The sequence below is a fragment of the Bidens hawaiensis genome, unplaced genomic scaffold (genome assembly GCF_021521415.1).
Source record: "Bidens hawaiensis isolate Kalapana, Puna unplaced genomic scaffold, B.hawaiensis_p1.1 tig00011186_1, whole genome shotgun sequence".
Lineage (NCBI taxonomy): Eukaryota > Viridiplantae > Streptophyta > Magnoliopsida > Asterales > Asteraceae > Bidens > Bidens hawaiensis.
Window position 1 is genome coordinate 351,418 of NW_027491868.1, and position 27,653 is coordinate 379,070.

At 38.4% G+C, this 27,653-nt stretch overlaps 1 protein-coding gene and 1 pseudogene across 2 annotated transcripts in view; one reads left to right on the plus strand and one right to left on the minus strand.

Moving 5' to 3' along the window:
- Nucleotides 1-3,376: 3,376 nt before the first annotated feature.
- On the minus strand, nucleotides 3,377-8,434 carry LOC143537406 (putative disease resistance protein At5g66910; annotated as a pseudogene). Its single transcript, XR_013136051.1, has 8 exons — nucleotides 8,329-8,434; nucleotides 8,020-8,222; nucleotides 7,524-7,882; nucleotides 7,240-7,435; nucleotides 6,842-6,884; nucleotides 5,140-5,723; nucleotides 4,391-4,509; nucleotides 3,377-3,445 (listed from the first exon to the last, which is right to left on the minus strand). The product of XR_013136051.1 is annotated as a putative disease resistance protein At5g66910 (transcript).
- A 4,110-nt stretch (nucleotides 8,435-12,544) lies between these two features.
- Nucleotides 12,545-27,653, plus strand: part of LOC143537390 (putative glutathione peroxidase 8) — a 46,621-nt gene continuing 31,512 nt past the window's right edge. The window contains exons 1-4 of the mRNA XM_077031174.1: nucleotides 12,545-12,627; nucleotides 12,711-12,772; nucleotides 12,855-12,973; nucleotides 13,054-13,221. Of these exons, the coding sequence (XP_076887289.1) occupies nucleotides 12,545-12,627; nucleotides 12,711-12,772; nucleotides 12,855-12,973; nucleotides 13,054-13,221 (432 nt within the window). The remainder of the gene's footprint in view (nucleotides 12,628-12,710; nucleotides 12,773-12,854; nucleotides 12,974-13,053; nucleotides 13,222-27,653) is intronic.

Consider the following 27,653-nt stretch of genomic DNA (forward strand, 5'->3'; position numbering starts at 1 on the left):
GGTATCCGCATATTTATGCGAGGACGATGACGTAACCTCGGTAATTCGCCAAACTCTGGTTCCGTCAGTTGGCTGTACGGATCTGACTTCCTCTCACTGTTGGTGGAGGAGAGGGAGATCTTCTTGGAGATTCCTCATAATCCAAAGCGCGAATATGAAGTCGTTCATCACGTTTTCTGCGTTCATATTCAGCCACCAAACTTTGTTGTTGCACATGAAGCAACTCCTCGGGAGTTAGCTTTTCTCTAGGTTTGGAATTACGTTGGCGAGACCTCGCCATGTTAGAGTTGCCTGAATCATCTTCCAGATCCAATACTGACTGGTTTCGGCGAGTCTCTTCCGTAATCCGTCTGAGATTACCCAAATTAGAACCTTCCGGAGCCGAGCCACGCCCTATGTCTGTGGGAGCGGGACCGGTTGGTGTTGTAACATTTTCTAGGGGTAAAACCCCCAGGTGTTACATCGGTGATTCGTGACCCCGGAGCTGTGACACGTTCAAGAGTACGGCCGCTTGGAGTCGTAATATGTGAAAAAACGCTAAGAACTGGAGGTGCTTCCGTGTTAGTCACGGTGAATCGGGTGCAGAAGTTCCCGTCGGCCCTTCAAGAAGTTTACTCATATCGAACGAACCAAAAAACCAACGAAAACTATTGCTGTTCTAACACCAAACACGGATGGCGCCAATGAAGAAACATGGATCCGATCCCCGGGTATGGGTCCTGGATCCAATGAGTCCACAGGGTAGGATACGATAATTACGACCAAGATATGAGTATAACTTCCCAAAGTCCAGTGACCGGAACCTACAAAACAGATACCGCGAGTCTCCTTACAGGAAGGACAAGAGGGGGGGTCTTCCTGTAACCACCCTCCGGCGTGAGAATCAATAACGTTCGTAGAGGAGAAAGTACTGAAGTAAATAGACTAAGTTAGTCAGAATAGAAGTGAGTGAATGGATACCTCATACCATTTAACAAGGTATTTATAGCCGAAGGATGAAGGAAGATGATTGGGGCAGCTGTCCTCTTCTAGAAGATCTTTGATAACCGTCTGGACACGTGTCCTCTTGTGATAGGTTGGGCTATACGTCTCATGTGCATGAGTATAACAACCTGGACACGTGTCACCAACTGATAGGACGGATCGCGCCCTGGCCATGTGCACGGTTATAACAACCTGGCTAGGTGTCCTTTGTTCATTGGTTAGTATGTCACGTATTCCCCAAGTAAGAATCATGAACCTGCTTCTAGAGAGTACTTGAGTGGTGACAGCTGTCCCGCTGGCCCTGTCTTCCGGTTGCTTAGGTGGACAGATGTCCTGTCCTGCTGATGACTTTTGAGGATGCCAGGATGCTTCCGCGTGTGTTATGAGGACGTTCATCGTGATATATGGGTGATCGATGTGTCCCGCGGGTGGCTTACAAAAGGATTCTCTATGACCCGCAGGTGATACTTAAGGGTATTTGGGTCTTTTTGGTACCCTACCTCTACAATAATGCTTCAAAACACTTGCATATTAATTGTGGTTTGATAAAATAGTTTATACTTTTATAACAAGCATATTAAATCTTTTTTGGAGACTATATATTGTATTCTCATACTTCATTCATAAGTTTCCCATTATATATACTCCAGTTTTAGCTTGTTTGTTTTCAAAATGATGATAACAAACTAGTTAACGAACAAAAATAGACTTCAAACATTTGCTTAAATAGAAAATAGCCAATGTGTACCTCTTAGGAAAGTTGGAATACGTATGCTTGGTTGGCAACTTTGATAAAAGACTACTAATGGATAAACATATCATGACTTATTATTTTTCTATTTACTCTCCAATTATACCCAACTCTTTGTGAAGTATTTAGTATTGTAACAAAAAAAAAGGAACAATTATTAGTAAATTTTAATTGACAGCTAAAATTACAAGTGAAATACTAGTCCACCATCATCCTCAACTATTGGAAAACATAATACTTTTTCCCCATATTCAATGCTTAATGATGGAGGGAGAAAACACCTCATCCTTTATCTCTATTGTCTCGAAACAACCTTGGCCTCACCTTCTTCTCCTTCAAACGTTTTGTACAAAACGCTTGGAGACTTTTGAAGCCCAAAACGCCCCCTGGGGTGGTGTTCCCGTGATGAGAATAGTGAGAAACAACTTTTGGGGCTAGGATGATTTCCCATAAAAATATGGGATGAGAATGAGGATGGGGATAAAATGTAGATGTTTTTTTTTTGTCATCAACCTGTTAAATGGTGAACATAAATACTCTATACTACCAAAAAAGTGAAAACAACACACACTCATTGTTAACGGGGAAGTTATTGATACTTTGTTAGGCTTAATGGTCATTTTATGACAAAGAGTGCGAAGGCTCTACCTTTTGGGTACTTTGTGGGAATGTCTTTAGCTTTTCAAGTTGTAAATGAAAATTTAGTTATAATGTGGCACAAATTTGGTTTAAAGTCAATTATTAAGAAAAATGGAGGCTTTTACTTTATATAATTTTGTTCATGATGAGGGATTGCTTCAAGTTTTGGAACGTAATCCATGGTTGGTTTATAATGTTCCCTTAGTTTTACAATTATGGGAACCGCATTCATTTCTATCTAAACCATACCCAACCTCGGTTTCTATTTGGGTTGCTATTAAGGATCTTCCATCGTGTGCATGGAATATACATTAATCCAAAAAGAGTTTCATACACCGATGACACGTTTTTGAATTTTATTTCCTAAAACCCCAAGAAAAAGTGCTGAATAAATAATTTATTTATTTGTCCTTTAATATTTATCTCGACGGTTGCTTGATTTAAAAATATTCAACCATAATATTTTAAGTAGTTGTAAACGAGACTAGTGAAAACTCAAAACAAACTCGTTTGAAAATTAGCTTGACTCGTTTCGAGCTCTATATTCAAATCTCGAGATCAATTCAATTCGTTTATTACTTATTTTATCCACATTCATGCTTGTAATTATAGATTTTTATATAACATATATTTTTACTTGCCATTTTCTCGTAATATGAATATAACAATATTTATTATCTTAAATAAGTTTATTAAACTAATGTAGATGTTAGGTTCGTTTAGACTTACCAGCCTGATAAAACGCAATAATATCAAGCTCGGGACCGACTTATTTATTAAACGAACTTCAGTTTAGGCTTGAACTCATTTAACTTCAGCTTGATTAAACATTTAATGAGTATATATCAAGTAGCCAACACGCATCTTCTTGTTCACTTTGTAAGTACTATTTTGCTTTATTTATAAAGGTACATCTTATTTGATTAAAATTCGATACTTGTCTCAAATATCAAGTTTTAGTTCCGTAACTTAAAAAGTATGATGGTTAAACTCCATGTTTGACTAATCCCAAACAGCAAGTTGAAAAAAGTTTGAACCTTTTAGTGCAGTTAATGAACATGATTGGTGAGTCTGAATTGAAATTGAATAAAAAAACCTTCAATATTTAATATTTTATTTTGTATCTTTTGAATCACATCTTTATTTATGTATGTTGATGTTGATTGATCGAACAGTTGACTTTTGTTGACCAGGTCAGATTAGCAAGCTTGAAGATTTGGGGATTCTTGATTTGTTTTACCAAGGGTTTCTTTTTTACATTAGAATCTGTAAGGGAAGACCCGAAGAACAATATTTGGCTATGAAGTCCCTCGCTGATACCTGAGAACTCGGATCTAACTCCATCACATCAACTTTAGCATTATACAGCCATAACTACGTGCACACCGCGCATGGCAAAGACACGTGTGGTCTATACCACTTGTAGCACCTATATTTATACATCACTGTTTTTACCTCAACTATTCACCATTCAAATCAAACTTCAATGAAGGCAGATAAAAAAAACCTGTTTACTGCATTGTGTGTTTTGTCTAAATGTTTTAAATATTTCATTAAAAAAATCAAAATCACAATGTTACTTTAAACATACAAAATCTAACTAGTTGATCAGGTCGACCAGAGAGAAAAAGCCCATTCCATGACTTGAATTGGGATAGGTGGTGCAAGTACTATTGGATATCAAGCACAACAAACATAAACACAACAGGTTTTGAATAAAGTAGAAATAGTGTTAATTTTTTATTCTTAGTCTTTACACCGAAAATGTAATAAGAGTATATATACATAAGCATATGGCAGGTACTCTTAACCGATGCAACGATTAAGCATGGCACAGCCAAATCAACAATCGTTCACAACAGTGTTGACAACGATCTACTATCTTACCCTACATTAAAATAAATATATAGCAATAATAACACAAATAATAATATATCTAAGGTTTGATGTGTATGCCCCACACGTCAGTCTGCTTCTGTGTCAAGTTCGTAGATACTGAAAACTAGTATTAAATACCACTTCTGTGTTAGAAAGCTGTTCCACGGATTCTCGTTTAACACCTGTTATGATATCCATGTAAAGCGTTCCACCAAAACTACCCATACGTTTTGGCAACTTATTCAACGTGCCACAACCTGAGATAGAAGTAAACATAAAACCGAATTAACCAAAAAAATCTAACCGAAGACTAACCAACAGCTAAATTTTGCTTTTTTAAATAATTGATTTTTCGGCCGGTTCCCATTAACCATTTTCTAAACCAAACCGAACCGATTAACCAATACTTTTATCCGTAACAATCATCTTCTTTATGTTCCAACACTTCAAAATGATATTTATCCAAATTTCTTTGGCCATTGTATTCTTTTCTTGATCTTGATATTTCATTCTATCAATAATATACATTAACTCGTTTCAAATGACAGTGACTTTAAATTGGGTTAATTCTTTTATACAATGGCTTTGACAATAAGTTCTTCACCTGTTAAAACTTAAAACTGATTTCATAAGTGATCCTTTATGTATATTTCAAAACTCATATATATAAACTAATTGTTTATAGTGTTCATCGTTTTGATTTTAGTAAATTCTTAACAAAGGTCAGTAAATATTTAGTCTATGTCAAAGTTTGGGTTTAGCTGTTAATTAACCGAACCGAATTAACCACTAATAATCGATTAACCCAAACATAACGGTTATTAGTTTTTTAATAACCGAAGTGTTCGGTTACGGTTATTGCCATTAACCGAGTCGAGCCGTCTAACCTGAGATGTCAAGGACACTTAGATTTGAAAGGTTTGAGATTGATTTTGGTAGCTTTCTCAGCAATAGACACCCATAGAGAATAAGGGTTTCCAAACCCTTTAAGTTGCCGAAATCTACAGGTATTTCACGCAACATATTGCTCTTCTCAATATTAATCATCCTCATATGGATGCTATAACATAGCATTCGCGGGTATACCTCTAAGTTACCGCATCTATCATTTCAAATTCGGCCAGTCTTGGCCAAACATGCTTGTAAACTGAGACATCCTCAAAAGCATCACGCATGTTGTAATTTGTAAATGAAACCTTCTCCAAGTTCACCAATCCAAAAAGGCATCCACCCAATGATGATATCACAACATTCTCCAGTCGTATTCTAGTCAGATTAGATAAGGAGGTAAGAACGTGGCAGCCTTCAATATCTCTGCAGTTATAACTAGGCGTTGTGATTATCAAAATCTTCAGTTTTTTCATTTTATTCAAAAAGTGCGGTAAGCTATAGTCATTTGACTTGAAGTCTATCGACATTACTTCAACATCCGGGGCACTCACATCACACCAATTCGAGTTGAACGACTCTCCTGCCATCAAGATTTTAATCAAAGTGAGCAAATGGTACGAGGTACGAATAGGGCTGTAAACGAGTCAAGCCGAGCCGAGCCGAGCCGAGCTAAGTATAGCTCAAGCTCGATTCAAGCCGGCTCGGCTCGGCTAGATTATGTTCAACGAGCTAGGACACTGTGCTCGAGCTCGGTTCGTACACAACCCTAGCCAGCTCGTGGCTCGACAAGCTAACAACGATTATTTAAGACATGTTTTCTTTATTTTATTTTTTTGCAAAGTTTTTCGCGGTGGAGATTTAGCTCTAATCATTATAAAGGGATTAAGAAACTACAATTAGGAATTGGAAACCAAATAACAAGATATATTCAAATTAATTCAGATTCAAAGTATGATCAAAGTTGTTGTGAATTATTCTAGTCTTTCTAAATGTATGCTCTGTGTTTTAGGAACCATGTATATATTTATATTTGTCAAATGCAATTCAATCGTAATCATTCAAAACCAATTGACAATGTTTCCATACAATAGGAGTCAGAGGCAGGATTTAGTGTCAATAATTTGGAAAGCCAATAATTTAGAAAAACATAACATCAGTCAAGACCATCAATCTATGTATAATATTGTTATTATTATTATTTATTAACAAGCTTTTGTGTCGAGCCTGCGAGCTGGACCACAAACCGAGCCACCCCAAGTTCGAGCTCGACTCGATCACAAAACAAGGCAGCTAGGCTAGTTTTAAATCGAGCTTTTTTCGAACAAGCTTTTTTCGAGCGAGCAACGGGCATTTTGAACACCCCTAGATACGAACGGGGTATTTTCAGTACCTACTTTTAAGGTTTTCGGGAACGAGATCGGTAATTTCGGTACCAGCATTTTACTGTTTTTTCCCTTCAAATACCATACTGAACTGGTACGGTACCGAGCACGTTCGGTACCGGTACCAATTTTTGGTGAATTTCAGGATCCGTTTCGGGTCCGATACAGAGTTCATCCCTAAATCAATTAATAAGAAACAAGATGTACGAATAAATTCATGCACGATCTAGTTAAAAAAAGTGTAACCCGCTGTTGGCATGATTTTCATTTTAGGAGACAACTTTCTTTTAAACAAAAAAAACATCATCGTATATACCTGTATATGTAGATAATATGCGGGTTTGCATAGGATCTTTTAACTTATTGTATTGATGCAATCTCGTCGCTTCCTTGAGCATTTGTAATCAGCAAGTCATTGTGTTCTCGTATATTCAACCTGGGCCTCTTTGCAATGGGTAGCTTGCTATTCAAGTTAACAGCAAGCTACCTTAGCAAATCATGTTGGCTCACAATTTTATGCGCACAATGGGTGTTGAACGTTGCATATCGTCCTTTTCTAAAATAACAAAGAAAACAGTTAAAAAGTGTTTAAAAATTAAGTGTGAAGATTTTCATTTTAGGAGACTTTAATTTAAGCAAAAAGCTTAAACAAAAAAAAATCATCATATATACCTATAGATATAATAATATGCGGGCTTGCATATGATCTTTAACTTCTTGAACTGATGTAATCTCGTCACTTCCTTGAGCATTTGTAATAAGTAAGTCATTGTGTTCTCGTGTACTCATCTTGGGCCTCTTTGCAATGGGTAGCTTGCTATTCAAGTTAACAGCAAGCTGTCTCAGCAAATCATGTTGGCTCACAATTTTATGCGCACAATGGATGTTGAACGTTGCATATCGTCCTTTTCTAAAATTACAAAGAAAACAGTTAAAAACTGAAGTGTTCAAAAACTGAAGTGTGCACTAAGTCGAAGTAATGGGGAAAATGAAAATACCAGCGGCGTCTGACAAGACTGACAAGATTTCTGTCCGATAGTTCGTGGATTGTTGCCAAGGTATCAACTGCCTCATCATCATGTTTGTATATCTGAACCCACATATCTAAAAGAACAACAGCAGGGATTCTTTCATCTTCGAGGAACATTCCAAAGTCTAAAAAAGCTTGTTTGAACTTATCTTCCAACACCTCGAAGCTTCTTTCTAGACCATAAAGAATTTCCTGGTTAAGATCTAGCATTGATTCACCTTTAGCCAACGACTTAATCAAAGATAGCCAGACGGTCTCATCTCTTCCATTTAATGAGCCACCAACTACTGAAAGAGTAAGCGGGTGTCTTTTACAACATTGCACCATCTACAACACAAGGGTTACAAAGAGATTAAGTCCAAAGCAGCAACAAAATTCATTGAATAGTCATTTCTATCTATAATAAAGAAAAGTAAATAAACAGAGAGGAGCTTAGCTCGTATATTCGTTTTTACTAATGTTACCTCATTGACGATATTTTCGTCGATTGTAGAACTCGGCATGGGGTGAAAAGCATCCTCGTCACTCAAACAGTCGAATCTGAACTCATCATATTTCCTGAATCTCATTCTAGTAGTTACCAAAAGTGTGTATCTTCTTCTTCTAATATCGAACTTGTTCTTTGCATCTTCTGGGCCTTGAAACTTCACCCCAAAAACAAAAACATCTGTCATAGAGTAAGAAATGTTAACTATTACATAGATAGCCGATAAATAGCAAAAATTAGTGAAATGAGGCATTCAATGAATATGATAATAAACATTATGGAATACCTTGAACTTGAGGATCATTGACCAGCAGTTTAGCGAGAGTAGTCTTCCCGAAGCAGAAACAACCAGCAGCAGAAACCTCGTCACCATCGATCTCTTTTATGAACATGTTCTGTTCATCCTCTGTACGGTCTAGCTGGTTTCGGCAAGATCTGGTGTTATTCTGTCTAGGGTGATCTTAAGTGGAGCCAGTTGGAGTTAGGGTTTGAACTCTAGCCACGTATATCACCGCCTAGCCAAAGGGTTCCATTTGATTTCTATTTCTATTGGTTTGTTTGTTTGTTTGTTTATAAGAGATCGTACCTTGATTGTTATTCTAAAACCGAAGCAAGAGCTGATCGAGTATGGATTGATGGATGGATCGAAGGAAGGAAGCCGTGTGAAAACCCTAAAAACCCCTCTTTTGAAGCTTCTAAGTCAAGTTATAAGCTAAACGGGAGAGTTTTCTGTTGGACCAAACTCTTCACACTTTATTTATTGCATTGGAGATTCTAGGAAATATTAGTAACTTATATTATATTTAAAAGAATAACTATATTATATTGAGTTTTAAAAAATAAAAACAATGAACACATTTTTTTAAAGAAAAATCATTAAATAATATTACAATTTTATGCAATTAGTGAATGTGAAGATGGAAACACGCGTGACAACCACTTTATTTCCCACCTTTCATATGATCATAAGACCGTGTATGAGTCCTAGATACCCTTAAATGAGAGCTGATTATATTTAGTGCATGCGTTTTAAAAAAGTAACTGACTTAAGTATTAAGGTTTTCAGTTAATATATTTGGGTACTATGATTTATTTATAGTAACACATTTAGGTACTTACACTAATGCAAAATATTTAATTGAGAAGCCTCTCAAATGCCGGTATGTTCGTTATTTTAGTTAAGGGGGAAAAACTTTTGATCACAGTTTTACGGAACATGTTTATAAGCCCATTTTCTAGAATCATTCAATTTCTTTTTTAAATAGTCGTAAAATAGTGAATTTAACATAATTTATTTAGAGCTCATGGGGTTTGCTTCACTATAGTATTAACCACCAACCAAAAATAAACACTAGTGTATCGACATACCACCGATACAATTACAATTTCTCCAAACAACACCATCAAAACACGCATACCACCCGAATACATGTACTTACTTAAAGACCCCCTCTCACGTTAAGCTTAATCATTTTGCTTCATTCTTTACTCATAAGAAACTCGTTTTTATTTCACCAATCATGCTACTTATGCAAGCCAGTTGCCTTATGAATATCACTTTATTCTTTGCTTTTCATATGCACCAAATTATTGTCAAACAAATCGCATGGAAAACCTTTGCCCTCCCATCTAGGAAATAATGAGAATTTAAATAATTCCAACAAGTCACGAGTTGAGAACACAAAAATAAACGACACCTTACACAGTTACACCAATTCTCCACAAGACTCCTAATAGATTAAGCAAATTGACAAGATACGAATAAATGCTCCACCGACTCGACATCTTCTTCACAAATCAGACATATCACCAGCACATTGCACTTAGCCAAAGAAAATAGTACCGGTATTCTTTCCATTTTTACACTTCAAGCCAACATCATGGCGTTTTTAGGAACAAAATTATTCCATTAAAAATATAACACCCCCCCCCCCCAAACAAACTTGTTTTTTAAACTCTTTGCCGAGAACACCACTTCATCATCAGAATCTATTAGCTTATCATCCACCTCACTCAAACTTACGTGTTGACATAGGCTCAACAAGTTTCTAAGTTCATAAATCTCATCTGGCCCATATGGTGCCCTCGACTAGCCCCATTGCTCGCATATTTCCCCTAGGTACATTAATAGGCGGTCAGAAACTTTACACCCTTTATTAGTCTCAAGTTCGAAGAATAAGGGGAACCGAGCATAAACGTGGAATCCCCTGCCACCGCTCAAGCCAAAAAAATGTATTGTTTCCACTCCTTACCTCATGCCTCAACACAGTACATAGATCCACCCCCAGTTCTGCCAAGTCGCACAAAATTTTAATTCTATGTTTTCATAGACCCACTAAGGAAATTTTTGTCGAAACAACGACCATGATATTTCTGAATGATGCAAGGACCATAGAGGGCATGTTTGGGATTGCCTTTTGAAATGGCTTATGGCTTTTTAGAGAGCCAAAATGTCCAAAATGTCCCTCCAAAATAACCTAAAAGCATCAAACTTGATGCTTTTAGATGCTTTTGGAGGAGCATTTTCGATATTTTGGCTCTCCAAAAACCATAAGCCATTTCAAGAAGCAATCCCAAACACCCCTAGAATATTTCTCCACAATCCATTTATCTCATTCTTAAATATCCACCACTACTTTGCTAGCACGGTGAGATTTGTTTCGTCTAACGAGCATATTCCCAACACATCCTTATTCACCGGAATCAATACTTTTTGCCAAGAAACCCGATTAATTTTCACATTCTCCTCCTCCGACCCACTAAAAAAAACCTCCGGTTTCTTTCGAGCTCCCTTACAGGGCACCATTGTGTCTTTTCGCACACCATTGTGTCTTTTATCATCATTGTGACTTTTCGCACCCCATTGTGTCTTTTCGCTTATCATTGTGCCTTTTTTGGTCATTGTGTCTTTTTTCATCATTGTGTCTTTTTTTGTCATTGTGTATTTTCGCTTATCATTGTGTCTTTTTTCGTTATTGTGTTTTTTCGTCATTGTGTCTTTCAACTCATCATTATGTTTTTTTAAATACTAATAACATCGTTGTGTAATAATAATATGTAAAAATAATGATAATAACAACAAATTATCTAATACATAAAACACAATGATTAATACATGTTACACAATAACTTGAAACGTAAAACACAATGGTGAATACGTATAACACAATGACCTAAAACGTAAGACACAATGGTGAATACGTATAACACAATGACCTAAAATGTAAGACACAATGGTGAATATATAACACAATGACTTGAAACGTAAAACACAATGGAAACAACATATTACACAATGACTTGAAACGTAATACACAATGAACGCAATACTATTTTTCTCAAATTAAATGAATCTGTCATATGTCAATCCGAATAAGAGACAATGAACGTATTACACAATGACTAAAAGTTAATGACGAACAAAACGACACAATGACGTAATCTTTGTTTTAATTTTTGTCTTTAATATGAGTATCAATTGAAAAATATAATGATAAAAAACTATAATATAATTCATAGGAAAACTCAACTAAAAGACACAATGAACAACAAAAAAACACAATTAAAAAAACCTATTAATTTTTATTTTATTTTTATATAACAATATGATACTCATATTAAAGATGAAAAACGCTTATTATTATGGTGAATTTTTTTGAAAAGAATAATGTCGTATGAAAAAGTTATGGACATTTTAAAATGATGGAGGAATTGACATGTGCCTTGCATGTGGAGAGAGAAAGTCAACAAAGGTGGGTTATTACCTTCATGCCCTTTACATTAATTTTTATTTATTAAATTAATCTTAGCCATTCAAATCTAAGATCAATGGACTTGATTCCTTCTCACCCTTCTCATTTTTGTTGTCCTTTGTACTTTAACATTATCCTAAAGATAATACCCATTGATAAAGGATTGTTTTTGGAAACAAATCTTGGATTTGAGATTTGAAGCTCCTGGTTTGACTTTTCAAGTCAACTAGGTTAAATTTTAAGCTGAAGTTTGTTAGCGTGAACGCTTTGATAAGTCATGGAAATGTGGTCACTTCACTTGAATTTTTTTTGACTCCGTACGCGGGGCCAAAGTAGTCCGAGCCGGCCACGAGTCCGGATGGACGGAGCCCCTAGCGGTCCACCTATTGAGGGATTCCCGGATAAAACATCCCCACGCCCGTCAAACGGCATGACAGCGTGAGATCAGGATTCGAACCCTTGCAAGCCAGGGTCATCCCTCATATTTCCCATATAAATTGGTGATAGTAAGGTTTGAACGCCTTACCTCTCACTAGTAAAGTGAGTGCTCTACCATTGAGCCACATCCAATTTATCACTTCACTTGAATTAGAATATAACAAAGTCTAAATGCACAAGAATGTGGTGTAAAATTTACAACAAATCCATAACATATTTGTATTTTAAAGATAGCAACTTTGACCTGGAAAGTCAAAAATTGATATCCAAGTAATAAATAAGAATGCCCCTTTTGATTGCCAACTTTAATCTATGAAGGATGCTAATGGAAACAATGTTGACCTTAGCGTCTACAGAGGCAAAGTTCTACTTGTAGTCAATGTTGCCTCCAAACGGTATGAATATGATTCATTTTTTTTTTTGGTACTATTAAATGATCATGGAATCTTGTTTATAAATTGGTGAATCTTTGTGGCAGCGGATTGACCAATTCAAATTACACCGAGTTGAATCAACTCTATGAAAAATACAAAGATCAAGGTTTCGTTTTTTATGACAACTTGTTTATGTCTTGTTATAACTTATAAGCATATGTCTTTGAAGAATTTGATGCATGATGTAGGTTTGAAAATCTTGGCATTCCCATGTAATCAATTTGGGGATGAGGAGCCTGGGAGTAACGAGCAGATTCTAGAGTTTGTTTGCACTCGATTCAAATCCGAGTTCCCTGTTTTTGACAAGGTATTTAGTGATTAACATTTGAGTTAATATACTTACATAAATCAATATGTATATTAATATAAATTCCAAATTCTTGATAGATTGAAGTGAATGGCGAAAATGCTGCACCGGTATATAAGTTCTTGAAGTTAGGAAAACGAGGGATCTTTGGGGACGATATTCAATGGAACTTTGCCAAGTTTTTGGTCGGTAAAGATGGGCAGCCTGTTGGACGTTATTACCCGACAACTTCACCTCCCATAATTGAGGTAAAAGCAACCGTGTTTTTTTTATATAAATCAGTTCTAAAATCAGTGTGTAACTGTTAGGATCAGACGGGTCACACACACACGAACACAAGTCACACACCACTCAACTCACAATCAAGAACAACATGAAGATTTATAGTGGTTCGGTCCGACTCTGACCTACGTTCACTCTCGGTAACTAGGAGGTTTTATTACTTGTTGATGGGTGCAAATTTTACAAATACAAAGATGTCTTATATAAAGATTGAGAAAAAACAAGAACCATGGAACATGCCGTAAACCATGGAACGAGGCTTGAATTTAGATGAGTCACAAACGTGTTTGTTCTCTGCTGCCGACTTTCTGCCACAATCTTTGGCAAACCTCAAAGTGGCTTCACACATAACAATCTTCCACTTGAAGCCACGGAACAATCTTCACCTGTACTTCAACTGTGCATCTGTATTTCTGTAAGAACCTTTTGATCTTAGTACCTTCCTAGTTACCCGACCTTCTCTTCAATTATCCTGAAGGCCAGTTGAAGCTATGCAAAGCTTCAACTTCTCTAAGGGGACAAACTTAGTCAACATATCAGCTGGATTTTCAGTTCCTTTGATCTTCTTTAACTTCAAAGTACCATCACTAACTTTGTCTCTGATGAAGTGATATCTCAGTTGTATGTGTTTCGTCTTCGAATGGAAGACATGATTCTTTGCAAGATGAATTGCACTTTGATTATCACAGAATAGTGCACAATCATCTTGTTCTTTGACAAGTTATTTCAGAAAAATCTTCAACCATATAAGCTCTTTACTTGCTTCAGCAACTGCCATATACTCTGCTTCAGTGGTTGAAAGGGCAACACTTTTCTGTAGTTTAGACATCCAACTTACCGCAGTGCCTCCCACTGTAAAGACATACCCGGTAGTGCTTTTGAATGATTCTTTGCAACCACCAAGGTCTGCATCTGCAAAGCCTTTCAGAATAACATATTTCCCCTTAAAATGCAATGCCACTTTTGAAGTCCCCTACAAATATCTTAGCAACCACTTAACTGCTTCCCAATGTTCTCTACCCGGATTAGACATAAACCGACTTACAACTCCCACTACATGAGCAATATCTGGTCTCGTGCATACCATTGCATACATAAGGCTACCAACTGCAGATGGATACGGAACTTTAGCCATTTCTGCTTTGTCTTCTTCTGATTTTGGTGACTGATCTTTGGAAAGCTTAAAGTGACTTCCCAATGGCGTGCTTCTAATCTTGGCATCTATAAGGCTGAATTTCTCTAACATTTTCTCAATGTACTTCTCTTGAGAGAGTGTCAAAGAACCATCTTCTTTGTTTCTGAAAATACTCATCCCGAGTATTTGGTTTGCAACTCCTAAGTCTTTCATTTCGAACTCTTCAGACATTTGCTTCTTTAACTTCTTGATTTCTGTCATGTTCGAACCTGCAATCAACATATCATCTACATAGAGTAGTAGAATGATATAAGAACCCTTAAACTTCTTTATGTAACAAAAATGGTCATTGTCACATCTCTTGTAACCAACTCTTCCCATGAAGTTATAACTTCAAATACCCTTGTCTGGGCGCTTGTTTCAAACCATACAAACTCTTCTTCAATTTACACACCAAGTTTTCCTTACCTTTAACCTGGAAACCTTCTGGTTGTGCCATGTAGATTTCTTCTTCTAGGTCTTCGTGTAGAAAAGCTCCAAGAGAAAAGAACACGTATGTAATGGATATGCGGTCAACTGAGATGACTACAGAAGAGTCATGTCTTCTGTCAAAGGCAACTGAGTTTGAGTCAGAGTTATGGCATCGAAGAATTGGACATATACATCTTCGCAAAATGAATTACATTGTCAAGAATGGGCTGGTACTTGGAGTTCCCTTGAAGAATTTTAACTTTGAAGATCAATGCTTGTCGTGCAAGAAAGGGAAGCAACACAAAAAACCTCATCACTCCAAGAAGGTTAACTCAATTGTCAGTACCCTAGACCTACTACACATGGATCTCTTTGGCCCCGTGAATGTAAAGCGTCTAGGTGGAACGTCATACTGCTTGGTTGTAACTGATGATTACTCTCGATACTCTTGGGTATACTTTCTGAAGGCAAAAGATGAGACAGTTCAGTTGGTAATTAACTTGATTACCAAGGTTGAAAATATTGTTAGGGAGAAAGGTTAAGTACATCAGGAGTGATAATGGTACAGAGTTCAAGAACTATCAGATGGAGATGTTCTGCTTACAGAAAGGGATAAAACATCAGTACAGCGCCCCGTATACTCCGCAACAAAATGGAGTAGCTGAGAGGAAGAATAGAACGCTAATCAAAGGAGCCAGAACCATGCTGGCAGATGCTAAACTTTCCGTGGTGTTCTGGGCTGAAGCTGTTGCCACAGCCTGTTATATCCTTAATCGTGTTTTAACTGTTAAAAGATTAAATAAAACTTGTTATGAACTTATGCATGGTAGAAAGCCAAACTTGAATGGTCTCGAACCTTTCGGGTCCCCATGTTCGATATTAAAGAAAAACTCAAAATTTGGTGAGAAAGCCGACGAAGGTATTTTAGTCGGGTATGTTGTTGGGACTCCCAACAGAAGAGTCTTTAATTTATCGAACAACAAGGTTGAGGTGGTATGTAACACTGACATTACAAGTTACAAATCACCAAGGCCTAGCATGGGACCCGCTGAAGCTTTCGACTATGATAAACTATTCAAATCTTTTAATATGCCTTACTTGGATTTTGCAGAAGTTGATGAGAAAATTGCTTCACAGATTCTGTATGACGAGGAGGAAAATATTGTGCAACGTCCGCAATACGATGAAAGTCAACCTACCTCGTCAAGTGTCGTTGATACTCCTGCTGCCTCTACTGAAGAAGAATTCTACAATCCATTTCACACTCAACATCAATCACACTGATGAACTCTCTTCAAATTTAGAAAACAATCTGAAAGTCGGTCCGGTTCAGACTACTGGAATTCACAAAAATCACCCTTTGGAGAATGTGATAGGTAATCTGTCTGACGGTGTTCAAACAAGAAGAAGTTTGGATGAACACACATGTGTTTACGCAAGCATTAAAGACACGGGTATCATAAATGAATGCTTGTACACCTGCTTCATCAGCCAGATTGAACCAAAGAATTATCAAATGGCTCTAAAGGATAGCTCGTGGGTTGAAGCCATGCAAGAAGAATTAGCACAGTTTGAGAAGATGGAAGTATGGAAATTAGTTGAAAAACCACATAATGTAAATGCTATCGGTACAAAGTGGGTTTTTAAATGTAAGAAAGATGAGAAAGGGATAATCATACGGAACAAGGCAAGACTGGTAGTAAAAGGGTTTAATCAGCAAGAAGGAATCGATTACAACGAAGTGTTTGCTCATGTGGCAAGATTGGAGGCAATTCGACTATTTTTGGCATTTGCTGCACACAAAGAGATGAAAGTGTTCCAGTTAGATGTGAAAAGTGCCTTTCTAAATGGTAAAGTCGATAAGGTGGTGTATGTTAAACAACCTCCGGGATTCCCTGACCCAGATTTTCCTGATCAAGTGTACAAACAGAGTAAAGCTTTATATGGGCTACATCAGGCCCCTCGTGCCTGGTACGCAACCTTGTCCGATTACTTGCTTGAGAATGGGTTCAAAAGAACAAAGATCGATAGCACGCTGTTTGTCAAGAGAGAAGGGGGAGATTTTCTACTCGTTCAAGTCTATGTGGACGACATCAATTTTGCTGCATCAAAAGTCGCCATGTGTCAGGAATTTGAAGCAGTCATGAAAAAGAGGTTTGAAATGAGTGCCATGGGCGAATTAACTTTCTTTTTGGGATTGCAGGTAGATCAGAAGAAAGATGGGATGTTTATTCATCAAACAAAATATGTCCATGATGTGCTCAAACACTTCAAGATGGTCGATAGCACCCCATTTGATACTCCAGTTTGCGTCAACCACAAACTAGGTGTTGATTCTGACAGTGATGAAGACGTTGATCCCACCCAATATCGAGCAATCATAGGTTCTTTAATGTATCTAACTGCATCTAGACCTGACATTATGTTTGCAGTTTGTCTTTGTGCTCGTTTTCAGGCAAGCCCGAAGGAATCTCACATGAAGGGAGTGAAGAGAATATTGCGGTATCTCAAAGGCAAGCCTAAGTTGGGATTGTGGTACACGGAAGGGGGAGAACTGGATTTGGTAGCTTACACAGATTCTGACTATGGAGGTTGCAATCAGAACAGGAAGTCAACAACCGGTGGATGTCAGTTTATGGGAGGAAGATTGGTGTCGTGGCAGTGCAAGAAGCATACCTCAGTAGCCATTTCCACCTGCGAAGCAGAGTACATGGCAGCATCAAACTGCTGCTCCCAGGTTCTATGGATACAACAGCAATTGCGCGATTATGGTCTGAATTTCACTCAAACTCCTATTTGCATTGATAACACTGCTGCAATCTCAGTAACTAACAATCCTGTCAAACACAGCAAAACTAAACATATTGACATTCGTCATCATTTTATACGGGATTGTGCTGAGAAGAAATTAATTGTGCTTGAAAAGGTTGATTCTTTGGATAATTTCGCCAATCTTTTTACTAAAGCGTTTGACCGATCCCGTTTTCAAAATCTTGTTGAGCTTAATGGGATGATCAATCCCGAGTAACCTTGTTTTCCGTTTTATTTAAAAAAAAAACATCACTATCGCTTAAAATTATGTCGGTTGCTTAAGTTTGAAGGACACATCTTCGGATATGTTTGGTCCTTACTTCTACTAGTAGATTATGATGATAGCCATTAACCAGATGACTGAAAGTGACCGGGGCGGTTTATGATGGGTTTTTATTCTTTCGCTGAAAAATAGTCGTTCATACTTAGTTAGAAGGACACATACTAGTATGTGGTCGGTCCAGCTGATCCATTGGATCTTCAGGATAGCCGTTTACCTGAAGACTTTGACTTGATCAGGGCGATAGAATTTAAATTTTTTTTTGGGAGATGATATAATTTTTCAAGTCTATAACTTCGTAAGAAGTTTCAATACAATGTTTAAAAGAAAATTGATCCAACCATGGAAAGTGATAGAAAAACTAATTCTGTGTGCTTAACTGGTGAAGTTATTAGGCCTAAAAGACTCTAGAACAGCCATTGTATGTTATGGTAGCTTTCTATGGTGCGTAAAAGTAGAAGTGATACAAACTAAATCTCCTCGATTTAATGTGGAGAATCATTCTGAGTTGTGCATGTCTCCATATACATCTTTCCGAATGATAGGCAGAAAAGTGATTACCCAGTCATACACGAGCCCGTGAATGTTTTGATTCCCGAGAAGATAGTGTCAAGTACCTTCAGTGATCCAGATTCGGGACTTGCAGTTGTCTACAATTTGAAGCTGTATTAATGTCTTTATTAAAAAAAATGTTGTTAAGCCTTCTGAAGCTTAATTCTCAGTTTTCGAATATCAATAAAATGGCAAGAAAGAGAACGGGAAGAAGACTCTAAATATCGATGTGTGCTTACTGTTTAATCAGACACTACGGGTCGAAGTCAACTCGGGGTGACTTGGGGAAAGCCAAATACGCTTTGAGAATAGAGAGGAGGCGTCACAATCTCTCAAGTGATGTCCATCTAAAGTTTGAGCTTAATTGAACCTAATCCGTATCACAGAAGCGATGAAAACCATACTAAGTTTTATACCTGCTTACAACCTGTTTCTTTATGTCATAATATCGCTGAACATGGATCTATGTAACAGCCACTTAATTAGTATGATTCCTGTTCAGATATTTTCTAAAACATGCAGGTCCTCGTCAAGACTGAAATTTGACCTCGTTTATTTTATTACTAAAATTTTCATTGCCTATTTTGTTTTATGGTTTAAAACTTGGTTACTTGGTTCTTTGATCGTAAAGTTTAAATCTTTAACGGAGGATTTTACAAGCCAGTTGCATTTTGATCAATTTTATAAGGTTCTGTTTGTAAATTAATATAGGCGAAGTTACTGGTAAGCTACATAGGCGAAGTTGACCACCAGGTTAACTATAAGCGAAGTTAATGGTAAGCTACTTAGGTGCGAAGTTGTCACAGGGGCGAAGTTAAACTTAACTTCGCCCATGTATTTTCAAACCTATAAAAGGTGTAACAGGGGTCAACTTGGTCAAATACTTTCCAAACTATAAACCCTCGGCGAACTTATACCCACACACTTCTAACCTCGGCGAACTTAAAGCTTGAATCGAACCTCAGTATTATCTGTTTCTTGTCCGTGATAAAGGTGTGTAGGATTGGTTTAACCTGTAATTCATATTAATGGTGTTAATCAGAAGCCTTTGTGGTCCGATTTGTGACATATTTTGTGCAATTCTTTAAACAATCGATAAACTATCTGTTTCTACTGTGTTTGTAACCCATTTAGTCTTCTAGATCTCAATAGAACTATCTTTTCATGTTCTCATTCTCAAATACTTCAAAAAAAACCATGATCGGATCTCTGTAATACGCCGTTTCAGATTCAGGCGAAGTTAGGGTTAAGGCGAAGTTGTACTCAACTTCGCCATATGTTTAACTTCGCCTGCTCAAGATTATATTATTTAAGTGATCTGGTTTGTTCTCAGGCGAAGTTAGAGTTTAGGGCGAAGTTGTACTCAACTTCGCCATATGACTAACTTCGCCTGCTCATGAAAATCTTATCTAAGTGTTCTGATCTGTTTACTCATGCGAAGTTGGGTTCTGCAAAGTTAAACATAAAAGTTATTATAACTTCGCTCATGGTAACAGGCGAAGTTATGATCTGTTACGTCAATTTTATAACTTAGACAGTTTGTTGTGCAGATATGGCTGCTGTGGCAGGGGCTGGTGGTGCTGGTGGTGACGAAGGTGGTGACAATAACCGATAGTTCTTTCCGGGTCACAACATGTATATCACTTTGGATCCGGATGCTAGTGGTATAGACGACTATCGTGAGATCATATCATTCCTTGTTCCCTCACGTATTTTTCACGCCATCACGACTACTCTCCCTATTTCACTCCCAAATATTGAAGACTTTTGGCGAACGGTAGAATATGACTCTAGAGTTGATCCTCCGATTATGCGCGCTACAGTGAACAATCAGGTGGTACAGTTCTCGGCAGATCAAATAAGGGTCGCTTTACAGTTCGGGGCTGAAACTACTGATGATCCAACAAATTTTCCGGCTCCATTCAGAGATGGTGCGTTTCTGCGTATGGGTTATTCGGGTCCGTTGGGTGACACTCAAAGGAGAAAGGGATTTTTATTAGATCAGTGGCGTTTTCTGTTGCACATGATGATAGTGTGCATGTCTGGTCGTAAAGCTGGTACAGACGGTATGGGGGCAACGATGCAATCTGCAATGACAGCCCTGACTTACAACAAGCCCTACAGCTTTAGTCAGATGGTGTTTTATGAAATTGATCGTCAGAGACGCACGGTCGCCAGGGAAAGATTTTTGATGTACCCGAGATTCCTACAGATGATTCTGAATCACGTAGCCCCTACGCTGCCTCAACGACGTCCTATTCGTTATGTTGAAAGTGTGAATAAGAGAATTTTTGCGCAATGTAGGTCATCAAGTGCTCGTAGCAAACCAGAGCTTCGTCCGCGGCACACTGCACTATTTGGTTATTTGGTGAATCCTGCTTATATTGTCCTCCAGGAGATGAATTTCGTGACCCGGCACCGCAACAGGCTAATGTTCCTCAACCACCTCCTGTGGTTCAACCACCACCTGTGGTACATCAAGCACTGCCTGCTGATCCTGTTGCAGCTCCGGAAGAACAGGTCGATCTTGAAGTCGCCTTTGGAGAGCAAGGGTTCTTTGACATGGAACAAATTGATCCAGCTGCTGAGGTTCGAGCCCCAGTAGCTGAGGCATCGGGTGTGAATGTTTCTATGGTCGCTACGTCTGTAGCGGATGCTGAGAGAACCGACTCTGACTCCTCCACTGACGATATTGCTGAAGCACAACAGATTCTGGTCAGACAAAAAAGAATACATGGCAAGAGAAAGAAAGACTCGGATGACAGTGAATCTGACTATGAGGAAGAGTTAGACAAGTTGGTACGAAGATCAAAGAAGGTCAGAGCTGGTGAGAGTTCAGGAGTTGGTGAAAGCTCAAGGGTGGTTCGTTTCTCTCCACCCTCGTTATCTGGTATGACTATGGTTCCTGCTTCTATGACTGTGACAGTGCCGATTACCTCAAGTGTTCCCGTGATGACCACATCGTCATCCTTTGGTGTTCCTCCGACCACGTTTCAATTTACAGCACCGGAGATAGTCTCCTTGCCACCTCCTACTGTCACTCCATCGGAGGTTGTTGCAAGATTTGTTAAGTCAACGTTGGTTGCTACTGTGGGGATGCCTGTTTCAATACCACCAGCAGTTACTTTTCAGACTACTTCTGATACTCCAGCCAGTTTGGGAATTCCTCCACCTTATGCTCAAGACATTTCTCACATGCGTTTTGATTTTGATGCTACTTTGTCTGATTCTGAAAGGATAGCGGCTCTTGAACAGGTAGTTGCTGAACAGTCAAGAATCAATCTAATCCAGACTCAAGCTATCCAGTGACTTGTAGCAGAAAATCAGATCCAATCGTCCCTCCTTGTTGAACACGGTAAACTATTTGATGCTCTAAAATAGTTCTTAGCATCTTAGGGGGAGACGAGCTGCAAGGGCGACGAGTTGAGAACCAAGAAGAGACAAGATAGAGACGATGATCCCAATGCGTCGAAAGGTGCAGGTGGTGAGTTGCCAAGAACTGAACAAACTCTTGGGACTTCCACATCTCAGGGGGAGTCAACTGGCACATCAGGTGGATCAGGTGGTGAAAATGTCGTGGTTGTTGATGATGAGGAAATGTTGGGTGACGATGATGATTTAACAGATGATGTGTTAACTATTGATGAGATTGAAAAGATAGAAGAACAGATTGTGATTGATAGTGAGATAGAATAAGGTGAGATTGTGGATGATAGTGTAGAACATGATACTCCAGATGTTGACAAGGTGAATATGAGTCAAGATATGGATGTGTCTGATGAGTCTGAGTGGGAAGAACAGCCGAGATGGAAAGAAGGCTATGCTCAGTGGTTTGTTAAGACAAAGAAGCCAGCGGTTCCAACAATGTTCAAAAAGAGTTACAATATCAAGGGGTATGCTGAGTCAAAGAAATGTATTATTTGTTGGCTGTATGATGAGCAGTTAAAGTTATTTGTGATTAAACACTTTGATGGGATTCAGTATTTTAAGAGACGTTGAGATCTCTCAATACCTTGCCTGAGTGTGAGGTGAAGGATTTGGCTAAATTGAGATTGATTAATAGGAGTGATGACAATATGGCTAGAATAATTGGGAAGATCGTGTGGAAAGAAAGTGTGAAAGAGAAGAAGTTTGAGTTGTTAAAGCCTCAGAAAGGGAAGTTAGTTGAAGATAAGGAAAGGGGAATGCGAGCTGATGGCAAACCTTGGATGGTGATGAAATATAAGCCGATTCGGTGTTTGAAAGAAGTGCCGATGAAGATAATGCCCAAGGATGTTTTAAAGAGTCTCAAGTGGTGGTATGTTGATAGTCAAACAGCTGAAGCTGTTATGGAAGATGAGGACGAACAGGAGATTCTGAGAGTGTATGATCCCATGCACTTGGTAAATTTGTCTCAAGCTGATTTGCAGGTACTTAACGACAAGAAGATATTCTACATTCCTGCGTGGAAAGATGAAACCAAGAAGTACCAGAGGGTGGTCTCTGTATGTGTAAGATAGGGCGTTCATGCTTGAAGACGGGTGACACGAGATTTTTGGGATTACTAGACACGAGAATGAAGATAGAGATATGAAGATACTGCCAAGGGGGAGTCTGTTGGTACATAATGTCAGTAGTCCAGTATCTTGTGTTTTGTATGTGTCTGTAATCGTTTTAGATTGTTTGTTCTGATTTGAATATTGTTTTGCATAAGTTCTCCTGGGATGTAGGAGAACTTGGAGATAAGCGAAGTTATGACAACTTCGCCTAGTATGTTAGGCGAAGTTGTCAAGGTCTATTTAAACCTCCACTTCGGCATATCTTGGTTAAGTTTTTTACGAACGTGTTGGTGATTATTTGATATCACGTGTTGAAGTGTTGCAGTACAATCGAGTTTATTAGTATTGTGACGTGTGTTTATTTATAAGTTCAACGTATTATCTATCTTACGCTCGTATCGTATTACCTGGGGATTCCGCACCCTCGTGTTACGAGATACTCCTGTGTAGATCCGGCTGGGAACCTACAAGATGCAAGCCTTCTACTGCTACAATACTGAGAACAAGTCTAATAGTGGTCATCTTCACTACTGGAGAGAATATCTCATTGAAATCGATTCCCTCTTTCTGTTGAAAACCCTTGACTACTAATCTTGCTTTGTACCGTTTGGTACCATCATGTTCATCCTTGACCCTAAAAACCCATTTGTTTTGAAGATCCTTCTTCCCAGCAGGAAGCTTTGTTAAGTACCAGGTCTTGTTCTTCTCTAGCGACTACATTTCATCTTTCATTGCTAACTCCCACTGCAATGAATCTTTTGTAACATCCCGAAATTTCAAGATAATATTAATTATATTACTTAATAATAGAGGGAAAGTTTACTCGGGTTATCAAGAAATAAATAAAAGAGTAGGAGTTGGTATGGGTCGGGCTAGTGTCGGGTAATGGACGTTGGTTATGGATTTGGATTAATTGAGATGGGTTAAATGAGAATGGGATTTCAGGGATATAAATACCCCCAAAACCCCAAAATATCTTCATTCTATCTTTATCCAAGCACACTCCACACACACATACACACACACCAAGCACCCAAAACCGCCGCCGGCCGGGCCGAGAAAGAAGGAAGGATCGAGCGAGGTCCGGGTAAGAGAGAAAGATTAGTGGTGATACCAAGATAAACGAGATCCAAACAAGCTCAAAAGGTATGATTCTTGATCTTGGAAGTTTAAAGATCCGAGCTTTTAGTGTATAAACGACCGAAAAAGGTCGGGAAGTGTAGTGGGTGGTATTGAACCTTAACAAGGGTGTTAAAATCGCCCGAAATGTTGATCAGAAACCGAAACAGCGGACATCTGGGCAACTTCGCCTTCATCTGGGCAACTTCGCCTTCATCTGGGCAACTTCGCCTTCAAGCGATGAACTTCGCCTGCAAGCTAAGTTCGCCTGATGAACTTCGCCTGCAAGCTAAGTTCGCCTGATGATAAGTTCGCCTGAGGTTTAACTTCGCCTAAAGCCAAGTTCGCCTGAGGTTTAACTTCGCCTAAAGCTAAGTTCGCCTGAGGTTTAACTTCGCCTAAAGCCAAGTTCGCCTGAGGTTTAACTTCGCCTAAAGCCAAGTTCGCCTGAGGTTTAACTTCGCCTAAAGCTAAGTTCGCCTAAGGTTTAACTTCGCCTAAAGTTATGTTCGCTTAGAAAATAAATTAAAAACCTAATGGAAAATGTGTTAAGACAGTTAATGTAAATAAAATTTTTCCAAGCTGACCTGGCAGCTCGACCCCAGCCAGGGGCTCTGCCCCTTGGACCCTGCTAGGGGCTGCCGCCCCTAGTCCCCGCTGCCAGGGGCGCTTCCCCCGGACCCCCGTTCGTTGTGGGTCATATAAAGATAGAAATACATTATGAGAAGTGATAGTTAATTGATACGTATACTTGTTATACAGTCAGCCGTGCACAACTGAAGAAAGGGATTACGATTAACGGTGAACGTAACCGTGTTCAGGTGAGTTTCTAGCCCCATTTATGTGTTACGTTTTCGGGGCTGTGTGCATACTCAATATGTTTGTTAATACACTTATCCTAAGAGATAAGTGTATGCCTTATGTGGATAATGTGAAATGTATGAATGATTGCTTGATGGTACGTGAACGATCTTCGGATATTGCACGTACTGTCAGGTTGTAACGCTATGTATAAGGTAAGTATGTTATGTATGTTTATGTGTATGAACATGATAGAGATAATAGAAGAAAGAAATGATAACGTATGGTTGTGTGGTTACGAAGAGGGTACCGAGCCCTAGTAATACTCGAGGAATGTAGGGCGTAATGCTCTTTATAACGTAAGATATGAAAGTAAGATAATACTAAAGAAAGTAAGAAAGTATGAACGAAAGGATATAAATTTTATGTGTATGCCTTATATGGATAATGTGAAATAGATGAATGATTGCTTGCCGGTACGTGAACGATCTTCGAATATTGCACGTATCGTCGAGGGAAGTGACTAGCTCCTTACATGGATATTAAATAATAAAGTATAGAGTTCCTTTTATGGAAGGTATAGTGTTCCTTTTATGGAAAGTATAGTGTTCCTTCTATGGAAAGTATAGTGTTCCTTTTATGGAAGGTAAAGTGTTCCTTTTATGGAAGGTATAGTGTTCCTTTTATGGATAGTAAAGTGTTCCTTCTATGGAAAGTATAGTGTTCCTCCTATGGAAATTATATATGGTAGGGTAATGGTAATGGTTCTTTTAATAGATATTACGTGACAATCCTCCTATGGATATTTATACAAGGTTAAGGTAGTAATATGTGTCTTCGGATACGGGAAGTAATATATGGGAATGGATTGTATGTTGCCTGATTAACTAGAACTCACTCAGCGTAGCTGACTTTTAGTATGCACGCAGGTGAGCTGATTATAGAGTTAGCATGAGGATGACACACGGCATGGATTGAACGGCTGGCATCTGAAGAAAGAAGTAAAGATGTTTTAAATATAAAGTTTTGTGTTATGGTATCAAAGAAAAGATTTAATGTTTTGTAACAAATGATTGATGTTTTATATTCCGCGAAAAGTTTTAATAAACTCTGATTTGAAGAACTGTGTTTATGAGTAAATCCGACGCTAAAGTAGGGTCACCGGGTTCGGGGCCTTACATCTTTCAACCCCATAGCTTCAGAGTAACACTGAGGTTCACCATTTTCAGTCAAAAGAATGTAGTTGACTGATGGTGAGTACCGGTTTGGCGGTCTAGTGGCTCTATACGATCTTCTTGGTTGATTTAGAGGTGTTTATGGGGATTCTGTAGTTTGAGGAGCAACTTCTTCTACTTCTTCTTCCTCAGAATCATTACTATAATAATCCCCTGAGCTCCCACTGTCGCTTGACTCATTCCCATTTTCTGGATTGTCGACTGAAGCTTCTTTTCTTTTTCATTTTCAAACTCAACACTTTCTTTCTGAACTTCTTGTCTTTTGGTGTTTTTGTCTTTGTATAATTCATTTTCACTGAAGACGACATTCTTGCTTCTCATTACTTTTCTGCCTTAATTATCCCAAAGCCTGTAACCCATTTCTTCTGACCCATAACCAATGAATGTGCACTTCTTGGACTTTGAGTCTAGCTTGTCTCTTTCAACACTTTCTAACAAATCATAAGCACTGCAACCAAAGACTCGTAAGTGTTTTAGACTTACCTCCTTTCCTTGCCACATTTCTTCTGGCAATTTGAAACCCAAGGGAACACATGGTGACCGGTTGATCAAGTAAGCTGCAGTGTTAACTGCATCTGCCCAGAATGTCTTGGGCATCCCAGCATTCAGCCTCATGCTTCTTGCCCTTTCATTCAATGTTTTATTCATTCTCTCAGCTACACCATTTGCTGAGGAGTTCTAGAACTGTCCTGATCGTCTTTATCCCTTCCTTGGCACAATAGTCAGTGAACTGTTTGCTTATGTATTCACCACCATTGTCCGACTTTAAGCACTTTACCTTCAAATTAGTTTCATTTTCAACAGCATATTTCCATATCTTAAAAGCATCAAATACGCCAGATTTATGTTTAAGAAAATATACCCATACCTTGCGTGTTGAATCATCGATGAAGATAACATAGTATCTCGAGCCTCCTAGAGATGAAACTGAATATACATCCGAGTGAACAAGCTTCAACTTCTGAGCTTTTGGTGTCCTCCATGTCTTCACAAAAGTAACCCTTTTTTGTTTTCCAAGAACACAAGGTTCACAAAATTCAGTTTCCACTTTCTTCAAGTCTGGAAACTTTCCTTTCTGAGCCAACATCTTCAATCCCTTCTCGCTCATGTGTCCGAGTCGGTTGTGCCATAAATTTGATGGACTCGGACCGATGGTCATTTCATGAACACCTTCAACAGAAACTTATGCCATGTATAGAGTGTCTTTCTTCTTTCCTTTAGCAATCACTAAATTTCCCTTGATCACTTTCCATTTTCCACCCCCAAAGTGAACACTAAACCCTTCATCATCCAGTTTACCAACTGAAATCAACTTTCTCCTCAAATTAGGAATAACCCTGACATTTTTTAATGTCCATATAGTTCCTAATGAGGTCTTCAAGTCTACATCTCCAATACCTGTAATATCAAGCGTCTGATCATCTGCTAAACGAACTTTACCAAAGTTACCTGTTTG